The sequence below is a fragment of the Euphorbia lathyris genome, chromosome 7 (genome assembly GCF_963576675.1).
Source record: "Euphorbia lathyris chromosome 7, ddEupLath1.1, whole genome shotgun sequence".
In the NCBI taxonomy this organism is placed as follows: domain Eukaryota; kingdom Viridiplantae; phylum Streptophyta; class Magnoliopsida; order Malpighiales; family Euphorbiaceae; genus Euphorbia; species Euphorbia lathyris.
The window spans coordinates 41,912,266-41,924,225 of NC_088916.1; the positions used below are offsets into that span (position 1 = coordinate 41,912,266).

General features: G+C 37.9%; 1 protein-coding gene across 3 annotated transcripts; it reads right to left on the reverse strand.

Annotated features, from left to right (window-relative positions):
- Positions 1-3,125: 3,125 nt before the first annotated feature.
- On the reverse strand, positions 3,126-6,816 carry LOC136235059 (L-arabinokinase-like). Of its 3 annotated transcripts, XM_066024576.1 has the most exons (9): positions 6,600-6,816; positions 6,350-6,478; positions 5,887-6,044; positions 5,365-5,736; positions 5,077-5,186; positions 4,592-4,968; positions 3,784-3,951; positions 3,602-3,678; positions 3,126-3,506 (listed from the first exon to the last, which is right to left on the reverse strand). In XM_066024576.1, exons 4-6 carry the CDS (start codon positions 5,522-5,524, stop codon positions 4,825-4,827), a joined length of 414 nt encoding a protein of 137 aa, XP_065880648.1. In that variant the 5' UTR covers positions 5,525-5,736; positions 5,887-6,044; positions 6,350-6,478; positions 6,600-6,816; the 3' UTR covers positions 3,126-3,506; positions 3,602-3,678; positions 3,784-3,951; positions 4,592-4,824. The 3 variants fall into 3 exon arrangements, 2 of the variants coding, with proteins under 2 accessions (XP_065880648.1, XP_065880649.1); XR_010691629.1 differs by lacking the exons at positions 5,365-5,736; positions 5,887-6,044; positions 6,350-6,478; positions 6,600-6,816 and adding an exon at positions 5,261-5,331; XM_066024577.1 differs by lacking the exons at positions 3,126-3,506; positions 3,602-3,678; positions 3,784-3,951; positions 4,592-4,968; positions 5,077-5,186 and having other exon boundaries at positions 5,364-5,736.
- Between the last annotated feature and the right edge of the window lie 5,144 nt (positions 6,817-11,960).

An 11,960-nucleotide genomic window follows, 5' to 3' on the forward strand; every position in this document is an offset into this window, starting at 1 on the left:
AACCTCAGCCTGCAGGTAATGCTTCTGGAAGCAAATAGAAAGAGAAAGGAAAAGGAATTGCTCACGCTGATCACTCAGCTCAGAAAAAGAAAAAGTAAAACTAGCTTAGTCAATGTCTAAGACTTAGCTTTATATCCTGTCTTTAAATATATGGTTGTTTCTTGTTTAGGTTAATATGTTTTTGTTGTTGCTTAAATCAATATAACAAGTATTAGTTGTCTTCCTGATCTGACTAATCAATTTTGAACAAACAAATCAAAAAGATTAAACACATTAACACTAAAAATAAACTGAGAGACAACATACTTCCAAAACTGACTTAAATCCAAACAAGCTCAAAACTAAAACAGAGTCAGTATACACAAATGTCTTAAGTCTAATCAAATTAGATCTTGGAATGTTTAGAATAAAGTTAAGACAAAATGTGTGCAACCCTTGCGGGGGAGTCATCTCAAAAATATCAATCATGGGGCAACTTATAACTGAGTTCCGTAATTATGTATTTTGCCAACATCAAAATGGGGGAGTTTGTTGAAACACCTTTCCACAAGATTTTGATTTGACAAAATCATCCATGATTAAGAGGCAATTAAATTTAGATGCTTTGATTTAATTGTACTAATATGTTTGTTCAATATTGAGTGCAAAAATATATAAAGTAAAGACAGGACAAAAGTCAGCACAAGCAAAGCTGAGTAGAACGGAACTCAGTATGACAGAATGGAAGCTGAGTGGAGTAAAACTCAGAAGCAAAACGAAGCTGACTAAAGTTGAAGATTTCTTCAGGAGTGGTTAAACAGAACGGAGCTGACCTAGAAGGAACTCGGCATGAACGTTGAACATTCGAAGAGAACAAACGAAGCTGAGTGATAGTCAGGACAGCATGAAGGATCCGTTCACTAAAGGACAAAGTCTGCCAATCTTCTGCACCAATAATTGGAACCTCGAAGACACCTAAAAGACTAATTCCAAGAGTCATGGGACGTTGGATTATTGGAAACAGACAACTGGCACAAAAAGACAAACCAGACGCAAGAAGACAAACCTGACGCCTGAAGAAAACGGAGAAAGGGAATGGCGGTGCAGTCTGAAGCTGTCCAGAAATTGTTCCCCAAAAGAGTCGTTTTGGTGTTAACGGTTAAGACATTTCAAAACGATCAAATCTACAGATTTCCTTCTATAAAAAGACAATCGAAAAGCTTGGATATACACCGAAGCATCAAAAGAAAAATACAAGAGAGAAAGTTTCAAAAGCACTCAAATACAAAAAAGGATCTTACACCAACTTTTCTATTCTATGTGTAAATGCTAGATTGATTTGTAATCATCTAAAGTGTTCTTTAGTTCAAAAAGAACAAGTCTGTTATCAATAGGAATATTGAGAGTGTAAAGCTGAGTGCTTGGTTGTAAGCATTTCAGTGGTAGAGAAATCTAGGTGCTGGGTTGTAGCACTTAGTAGGAGTTGAGTAGACGAATAGAGGAAGGTAATCTTGCATATTCAACTGCCTTGTAATTGGTTTGTGCTCTACCTTTAAAGAGCTCAGTATTGGATTCAAAAAGCCCAGAGGACTCTGGGGACTGGACGTAGGCAGAGAGGCCGAACCAGGATAAGTGATGCTGAGTAATCTCTAAACTCTCTCTTATAATTGCATGTGTTGTTTGCTTTATTTACTCAGCATATAAATTGCCTAAGCTAATCTTGAGTAAGTAAGTGGTGCTGAGTTAGAAGCTGACCTCCAAGAGTGTCACTTCTTAACTCTCAAGAAAACAACTTTGGTCAACATCTGACTAAAGCTGTCCTGAGATATATCTCACCAAGCTGACCAAAGGCTAAGTTAATAAATTCACAAAATAACTTATAGTCAGCTTAATTAAAACGCGAAAAAGTTATATTAGTTCCTAACCCCCCTTGGAACTAATTACCAGGGACCAACATATGTAACATGCTGTGTGAACAGCTTCTCCCCAGAAGTACTTTGGAAGCCTATTTTCACTCAACATTGTCCTAGCTATTTCGACAATAGTTCTATTTTTCCTTTCAACAACCCCATTTTGTTGAGGTGTTCTAGGAGCAGAGAAATTGTGGTCAATACCATAGGTTTCACAAAATTCATCAAATTGTTGGTTTTTGAATTCTCCACCATTGTCGCTTCTAATGTGAGCTACTCTTAGGTCTTTGTCATTTTCAAGCTTTTTAATCAATGTGGTAAACATCTCAAATGTTTCATCTTTGCTACTCAGCAGGATGATCCAAGTATACCGAGAGAAATCATCTACAATGACCAAGGAAAATTTCTTACCTCCCAAGCTGAGTGGCTGGATAGGTCCGAAAAGATCCAAGTGTAGTAATTTCAATGGTCTCTCGGTTGAGACAATATTTTTGCTCTGAAATGACTTTTTAGTTTGTTTGCCTTGCTGACAAGCTTTACACAATTGATCTTTTTCAAATTTTAATTTGGGTAATCCCTCAACTAATTGCTTTCTAGCTAATTTGGCGAGAAGGTCCATGCTGACATGCCCAAGTCTTCTATGCCATAGCCATGAGTTATCCTCTTTAGACACTAAGCATATATTTTTGGAAAACTGTTTTTCTAAATTTAGCATGTATACATTTTCTACATGAGGGGCAGTTAAAACCAATTCATTTGTGTTCCCCTCGAGTATTTGACACTTAGTATCATCAAATACAACCTTTCTACCGCTCTTGCAGAGCTGAGCTACACTTAGTAGATTGTATTTGAGACCTTTAACTAAGGAGACTGACTCAATGGTTGGATTACCTCCGATAGTGCCTGAGCCGACTATCTTACCCTTCTTGTTGTCTCCAAAGCTTACATTTCCACCTCGTTTGAGTTCTAGTGTGATGAACTGTGTTTCATCACCTGTCATGTGCCTTGAGCATGCGCTGTCTATGTACCAAAGTCTTGATTTCTCCACGCATGTCAAGCTGACCTGCATTTTAAACTATTCGTTTTTAGGTACCCAATTCTTTTTGGGTCCTTTCTTGTTAGTGTAAACAGGTGCAAAGTCACACTAGTGGAAAAATGGCCATTTTCATCGGCCATTTAGGGCCATTTGCATCGGCCATTGGCCGATGCAAAAGCCCTCGATGCAAATGTGTTTGCATCACATTTGCATCGGCCGTTGGCCGATGCAAATGGTTGTAGCATTTGCGTCGGCCCTTTAAAAGGCCGATGCAAATGATGTAGCATTTGCATCACATTTTTAAAAGGATCGATGCAAATGATATAGCATTTGCATCACATTTTTTAAAGGGCCGATGCAAATGCAGTCTCATTTGCATCGGCCCTTTTAAACGGGCGATGCAAATGTCATTTAAAAAAATAAAAAAATAATAATTTGGATTGAATGGAGTTCTATAATTTGGATTGAATGTAGGACTCTCAAATGATAATACTTGGACAAGATTATAACAAATAATCCCCTGGACAGAGCATGCTCATAAGGCGTGCTTGCAAACCCATTTGCTGCATACCAATCTCACCCTATGGATAAAACACAATTGTGGCAAGTCATAAATAGGTAAAGCAGCTCAGCTATTATACATATGAAGTTATCAAAAGAGGTCAAAGTGATATACCTTATGATAAAACGAACCGTGAACATAGAGGTCTCATGTACAGATGAACATAAGGCAAGTCAGTGGACAAGGCCTCACTGTCAACATTCATATTCAAGCTACTTAGTATTATTTTTCCCCTCAAATAAAGGATTATAAAGAAGTTGCAAATTAAAATAGCTTGAAGAGATTATAATGCTTACAGAATAACCATCTTGATACTTCAAATCTCTTTGGCTAAGAGACCGTCTAAGTCCTGGTTTGTGATTTGAAACAGGTGTCTTATTTGCTAATGCCACCTGATTGTTTCTGCCACTGAAGCTCTTCGAAGAACCACCATTGTTTGAGTTCTGATAAAAATCCAAATCACTCTGCTATTTGCAGGAAAACAGCATACATCATATGCCAATCAGAGATGAAACAATTGAAAACATATGCACATATGATGTTCATGACCATTAGGCATATAAAACAATCCGATACACATAAATAATCAATAAAGGCAGACATAGATCCCAAGTATACAATTTTGTATCATCAAATCCCAGCAAATCATGTTGCATTTACAAATTCCGGGAAAGCATCAATCAAAATCCAAGATACTGTCTCCTTGTCGAAATAATTTATTTTGAAATTTTATAAGAATGATGTGATACATGAAAGTTTCTCATTGAAAAAATTCTGTCAACAGAAACAACACTATTATGACATGAGTCAATTCCACTTTTACAAAAGTCTTAAGTTTTTCTAAATTAATCAACCAGTTTGATTAATAGCAAAAGCATCTAAAGAGCTGAAACCCTACCTATCACTTTTTACACATCAATTAAAGAAAATAAATGAAATAAAACGTTCAAAATGCAATGATTGGATTGTCTAATTAATGAAAAAAACGAAAATTTTGTCTTGTTTAACAAAAATAAATCTTATTGGAAACAAGTTCACACAAGTGCAAAAGCATAAGACATTGCTAATTAGAACTAACAAAAGAGGAAGCAGCCAAAATTTTACCTCAGAATCACTAATCTGACATCGAATAACCGACACTCAGCGCCTTCTCCGCGAATTATTTTCCGAATTCAACTGGCTTCCACCAGCATAGCTATTTCCAACATTTTCCTTCACTTCACCAACTCGTGAGCCATGCCTCGACACAGACCTCCCTCTTCTCTGAGACACACTGACTTTGTCCCCAGGGCTGACACCATCCTTCCTTAAAGAAGAAGGGCTTCGATCAGCTGTGGTCAAGCCAAAAAGAAATGATATACCTCACCACCGTTAATGCCTCCCTCATAGCATGTTTTCAAACTAATTGCACATTCAAGGTAAGGTTGCCAATGTCCAGTGAGTAAATCTCTTCTAATCATCTCGACACCACTCTGATAATACTGTTTGAAAATAAAATAAAGAGAGGTATCAAAACCATGTGAATATAAAGAGATAGAGAATGGATGGAGACAGAAAACTATATTGTCAAGCAAATAAATTAATTTCACCTCAAGCATATTTCTTAGAAAAGGTTCTTCATTGAAATAATCTCTTTGAACAAAGACAAATGGTAACTTGTATGCCAAGGCCTCACTAACAGTACCATATCCAATTTTTCCTGAAATAATGATAAAACCAATTAATATTCTAACTATTTAAACTTGGTCATCTACTTAATATGTTCTTACGAACCAAGCATACAGTCAGATGCCACAATGAGATCAGGTGTATAGGCATCTTTTGCATGCTTTATGAATTTTTTTTGGAAGCTCATGCTCATTAGAAGCACCACAAACCTGAACTAGAAACATTATGCTTATCTGGTTGATTAACAGAAATGGGTCTCTCAATGACTTGAATATCTTCAATTTTGATCATACTAGTAGTGCTTATCTGCTTTAAACAGGTTGAGCAGATATAAACACCACAAACCATTGCAAAGACTAACACTACCATCCTTAACAAAATTGGGGATTTCTTTGCAGGCTTTATGATTAGTGTATGGCAATTCTCTCTAAAAGCATGCTTTGAGTCTCCCTGATATTTGATCCATTCTCAATGGATTGTAAGGAAGTGTCATTGCTCATAGCATTCTTCATATTTGAACTTAAATCTCCATTTGACCAGTCAGTAGGAACACTTGGTAATTCTTTTATAAGTTTTTCAACCTGCATTCACATGTCCAAGATTACTACAGCACAGGCAATGACATCTGCTAACAAACAATCATAGGGAATAAATAGTTTAGCTTCACGGATTAAATTGAATAAAAATAAAATACTAAAGGAAGAGAGAAAGACAAACAGAAAGTTTAAAACCTCTTCAACTGTTCCAGCAACATCTTTAGTATCACTTGTTGTCATAGTTTGGACCCTGATAGGATGATCACTACCAAGAGGTACATTTCCCACCATTACAGTTCGTGTTTTTCTCCTTACAGTCTTGTGGATAGATTCACAATACTTTTGTCGAGGAACTACATCCAAAATTAGCATTGATCAGAAAAAAGCATAGTTGAAAAAGATGGAGAAGTATGCATATTTATGAATAATTCAAGGAATGCTAATAAAAAAAGTTAGTGGTTAATGTTTATGGGCAATCCATAGGAAGCATTCAAATTTAGAAAACCAAATTCAACAGGGAAACAATAAAGCAAACAACTTGCAAACATTTATGGGCACAAAAACAATGATTAAGGAGAATTGCACAGCTCTAAAATGAACAATTAATGAGGTATATCTTATTATAAGTAAACATGAGAAACAGAGTAAGAGAAAGAACCAAGTTGTGAAACTCGGCAAGCTTAGCCATAGTAGTGCTTTCACCACCGGGAATAATAAGAGAGGTGACATCATCAAGCTGGTCTGGTTTCCTTATTTCCACTCCCTTCACCCCCCAATCTTCTAAGCGCTGCCAAATTACACCAATTGAAGGCATGATTGATATCGATAATTAACAATAATATATGGGAAGAAGAAAAGGAACAATCTTTGCATGGAAAATGTCAAAAAAAAAGAGATATAAAGAGTGCCTGTAATGTGTTCGTTAAAAGAACCCTGAAGAGTGAGAACGCCGATAGCCATTGACACCGCACCTGGACTTGAAACTGGGTTGGCGGCTAAATGAGTGAGAGAAGGAATGAGAGTCGTAAACTTATAGAATTCTTGGGCCTTTCATTTCAGGATTTTGGGAAAGGCAGCCATGGAAGGGAGCTGAGTTTCCATCGTGTGAAAAGGAGAGGAGGGAGATGGGAGGCGGCTGCAAATAAGTACATTAACCCTAAAATCCAAATTTTATACTAATACTATTTGCATCGCCTTTTATAAACGGCAGATATTTACATCGTTACTTCTTAAGAGGCCGATGCAAATAGTTGAATTAGTATTTGCATCGGCCCTTTTAAAAGGACCGATGCAAATAATACGTTTATTTGCATCGGCCCTTAATAAGGGTCGATGCAAATGAACCTTTTGCATCGGTCCCAAATAAATGACCGATGCAAATGAACCTTTTGCATCGGCCCCAAATAAAGGGCCGATGCAAATGAATCTTTTGCATCGCGCTTTGTAAGGGCCGATGCAAATGCGTCGATGCAAATGGTCATTTTTTCACTAGTGTCATATTTCAACTTGTGACGACATACTTTTATAGTGTGGTCAGGCTTACCACAGAAGTCATAAAAAGGTACCCTTTGAGGGTTGTCCTGAGTATGGTCAGCATTGTTGTGTTGAGCATGCCAGCATACTTTTGTGGAATGCCCTTTTCTTCCGCAGAAGTCACATTGGACAATCCGCTTGTTATGCCAACACACATCTTTTGTGTGCCCCCTTTTTCCACAACACTCACATTGAGTGAATTGCTTATGCTGACTAGTACTTCCGTACTCAGCATGGGGTTTATTTCTACTTGAGCCTTTCACTTGACTCTGTAAGGTTGTGACATCCTTTCTAAGTTTCTTTCACTCAGATTGGACCTCCGTGACAAACTTATGCATGATTTGCATGTTGGTATGTAAATCTGAGTTGTCCTGGAGGAGATATCGGAGGTCACTCAGTTTGACCTCTTCAATCTCGTCACATCGCCTGCTAAGTGATTTTATTTTGTTATTGCATTTTTTAGTTAGCTTATATAAATCACTCAGGGCATTTACCATCTCATTTCTAAACAAAAGTAAGGGTGTTACCTCATTAATGTGTACCTCATGGTCAGTTTCATCAGAGAGGTCATTATGCTCAGATTGAGAATGGTCAGCATCGTCAGCCATGAAGCATATGTTGGCTGTTTCATTTGCATCAGCTTCAGATGAGGTTGACTCATCACTATCGCTCCATGTTGCTACCATAGCCTTTTTGCTTCCCTTCTTCTCCTTCTTAAGGTTGGGACAGCTTGACTTGATGTGCCCAATTTGATGGCACTCAAAACATGTGACAGACTTGGAGCTGTCCTTCTTGTATTTGTCACTTGACTTAGCTTTGTATTTGTCACTTCTTCTGAATGACCTTTTGCTGTTTCTGTCATTTCTTCTTAACAGCTTCTTCATCTTTCTAGTGAACATAGCCATTTCCTCATCATCAGTTGACTCAGCTTCAGTTGAGTCAGCTTTCATGACAAGTGACTTTTGTTTCTTGTCTTCTGACTTTTCTTTCTCTTTAGCTTCAAAGTTTTTCATAGAAATTTCATGGGTCAGCAGGGATCCGATCAACTCATCATATTTGTAGGTAGTCAAGTCTTGAGCTTCTTCTACAACTGTTTTCTTTACTTACCAGCTCTTAGGCAGACTTCTCAGGATTTTCTTCACCTGTTCCTCTTTAGTGAAGTTCTTTCCAAGCCTTTTGAGCTCGTTTATAATGTTTGTGAATCTTGCGTTCATTTCTGAGATGTCTTCATTCTCATTCATCTCAAACAGCTCGTAGAGTCTCATATGCTGATTGACTTTAGACTCCTTAACTTTGCTTGTGCCTTCATAGGTTACTTCAAGCTTCTTCCAAATCTCCTGAGCTGACTCACAACCTGAAATCTTATTGTATTCTGCAGCATCTAGAGCACAGTGAAGCATATTTATAGTGGAAGCATTATTTTGTAATTTTCTGAGGTTATCCTCTGTCCACTCAGCTTCACTTTTAACAATTTTCTCATTGTTAACAGTTTTGTATGGCACATGTGGACCTTGAACAATTGCAAGCCATGCACTCATGTTTGTGGCTTGAATAAAGTTCTTCATCCTATTCTTCCAGAATGTATAATTTGACCCAAAGAATAGGGGAGGTCTAGTGATTGATAATCCCTCAGGGAGTATCTGTGTTGTTTGGTTCCCGGGAAGGAAACGAGTGCTATTCTCACCCATTTTTCGGGATCAGCTCAAGATTGTTAGATCTTTGAGTAGTGAGCTTAGGCTCTGATACCACTTGTTGGTCCCGTGTGATTAGTTCCAAGAGGGGGTTAGGAACTAATATAACTTTTTCGTGTTTAATTTGATAAGCTGACTTATAAATTTTTATGAGTTGGTGAACTCAGCTTTTGGTCAGCTTGGTGAGATATGTTTCAAGACAGATTTAGTCAGATGTTGACTAAGGTTGTTTTTCTTGTAAGTTAGGAATTGACACTCTTGGAGGTCAGCTTCTAACTCAGCACCATTTATTTACTCAGGGTCAGCTTAGGCAATTTATATGCTGAGTACATAGAACAAACAACACATGAAATTTATATATATATTAAGAGAGAGTTTAGAGATTACTCAGTATCACTTATTCTGGTTCGGCCTCTCTGCCTATGTCCAGTCCTCCGGGCTTTTTGAATCCAATACTGAGCTCTTTAAAGGTAGAGCATAAACCGATTACAAGGCAGTTGAATATGTAAGAGTACCTTCCTCTATTCGTCTATTCAACTCCTACTAAGTGCTACAACCCAGCACCTAGATTTCTCTACCACTGAATGCTTACAACCAAGCACTCAGCACGACACTCTCAATATTACAATTGATAAACACTTGTTCTCTTTTCAGTAAAGAACACTTTAGAAGATTACAAAGAATCACTCTAGCATTTACACAGGGAATAGAAAGTTTGTTGTAAGATCTTTCTTGTATTTGAGTGCTTTGAAATTGTTTCTTTCTCTCTTGTATTTTTCTTTTTTGTTGATCGACAATGATCCAAGGTTCTTGATTGTCCTTTTATAGATGGAAATCTGCAGATGGATCATTTGAATTGTTTTAGCCGTTAACACCAAAACGGCTCTTTTAGGGAACATCTTCTGGTCAGCTTCAGACTGTTCAAGCCATTCCCTTCCTCTGTTTTCTTCAGGCGTCAGGCTTTGTCTTCTTGCGTCAGACTTGTCTTTTTGTACCAGTTGTCTTTTACCAATAATCCATTGACCCATACATCTCGGAATTCGTCTTCTGTATATTTCCAAGATTTCAATTATTGGTACAGAGGGGCGATAATCATTGTCCTTTAGCAAACGACTCTTTCATGTTGTCCTGAAGATACACTCAGCTTTGTTAGACGAACGTTAACGCGGCTTCTTATGCTGAGCTTTATTCTCTTTGTGTTGGGTTGTTATGACTTGGTCTTTTGGTGCTAAGGTTAATTTCACTCAGCTTGATATTTTAGGCTTCCATGCTGACCTTCATTTCACTTAGCTTATTCTGTTCATCTCATGCTGACGTTGTCCTGTCCTTATCTTTATATATATATTTGTACTCAATATTGAACAAACAGATTAGTATAATAAAATCAAAGCACTTAAATTTAGTTATCCTTTAATCATGGATGATTTTGTCAAATAAAAATCTTGTGGAAAGGTGTTTCAATAGCAATCCTACTATTGAGTCAGTCTCCCTACTTAGCGGACTCAAATATAACTTACTCAGCGTAGCTCAGCTATGTGACAATGGGAGAAAGTTATATTAGAAAAGAAGTTTTCAAAAACTGTATGCTTAGTATCAAAGGAAGAAAATTCCTGGTTATGGCACAGGAGACTTGGTCATGTAAGCATGGACCTCCTGGCTAAATTAGCAAGAAAGCAATTGGTTGAGGGACTGCCAGAACTTAAGTTTGAAAAAGATCAATTATGCCACGCTTGCCAAGATGGAAAACAAACCAAACAATCTTTTCATAGTAAAAACATTATCTCAACTAAGCGTCCATTAGAGTTGCTACACTTGGATCTCTTCGGTCCAGTCCAGCCGCTGAGCTTGGGTGGAAGAAGATTTTCCTTGGTCATTGTAGATGACTTTTCTCGGTACACTTGGATCATCTTGCTGAGTAGCCATGATGAAACCTTTGAGACATTTTCAAATTTGGTAAGAAAACTTGAAAATGATAAAGACCTTAAGTTAGCTCACATCCGAAGTGATAATGGTGGAGAATTCAAGAACCAACAGTTTGTTGAATTCTGTGAAACCAACGACATTGACCATAATTTTTCTGCTCCTAGAACGCCTCAACAAAATGGGGTTGTTGAAAGGAAAAACAGAACCTTGGTTGAAATAGCCAGGACAATGCTGGATGAGCATAGGCTTCCAAAGTACTTTTGGGGAGAAGCTGTTAACACAGTGTGCTACATTCTTAATAGGGCTCTAGTTAGACCTATATTAAAGAAGACCCCCTATGAACTTTGGAAAGGACGAAAGCCCAACATTGGATACTTTCGTGCCTTTGGTTGTAAATGTTTTATCTTGAATACCAAAGACAGCCTAGCTAAGTTCGACTCAAAAGCTGATGAAGCTATCTTTTTAGGCTACTCAACAAACAACAAAGCATACCGAGTTTTCAATAAACAAACTCATGTCTTAGAAGAGTCAGTACATGTTGAGTTCGATGAAACTAACCCTGCAGGAAGAGACATGCAGCTGACTAAGGATGATCCACACTCAGCTCCCGCTGACCAAGAAACAGCCGCTGAGTCATTGCCTCAATGGCTGACCAAAGGTAAAAGTGAAACTCAAATTACTTTCACTGGCCAAACTACACCTGCAGAGATTGTTGAAACACCACCAGCACAAGACATCAATCTACCAAAGGAGATTAGAATACCAAGAGGTCACTCAGAGAGTGCCATTCTTGATGCCGCTGAGAACACCCTAATGACGAGGAATCAACTCAGGAGATACCTCAGCAACGTAGCATTCGTCTCAATCCAGGAACCAAAGAATTTCGCTGAAGCTGAGTATAATGAATTCTGGATGAATGCAATGCAAGAAGAACTTGATCAGTTCAGAAGAAATGAAGTATGGGACTTAGTGCCAAAACCAAGAAGTCAGAAGACCATAGGAACAAGATGGGTCTTCCGCAACAAGCTGGATGAACAAGGGAACGTGGTCAGAAACAAAGCAAGACTTGTAGCTCAGGGCTACAGCCAGCAAGAAGGTATTGACTACGGTGAGACCTTTGCC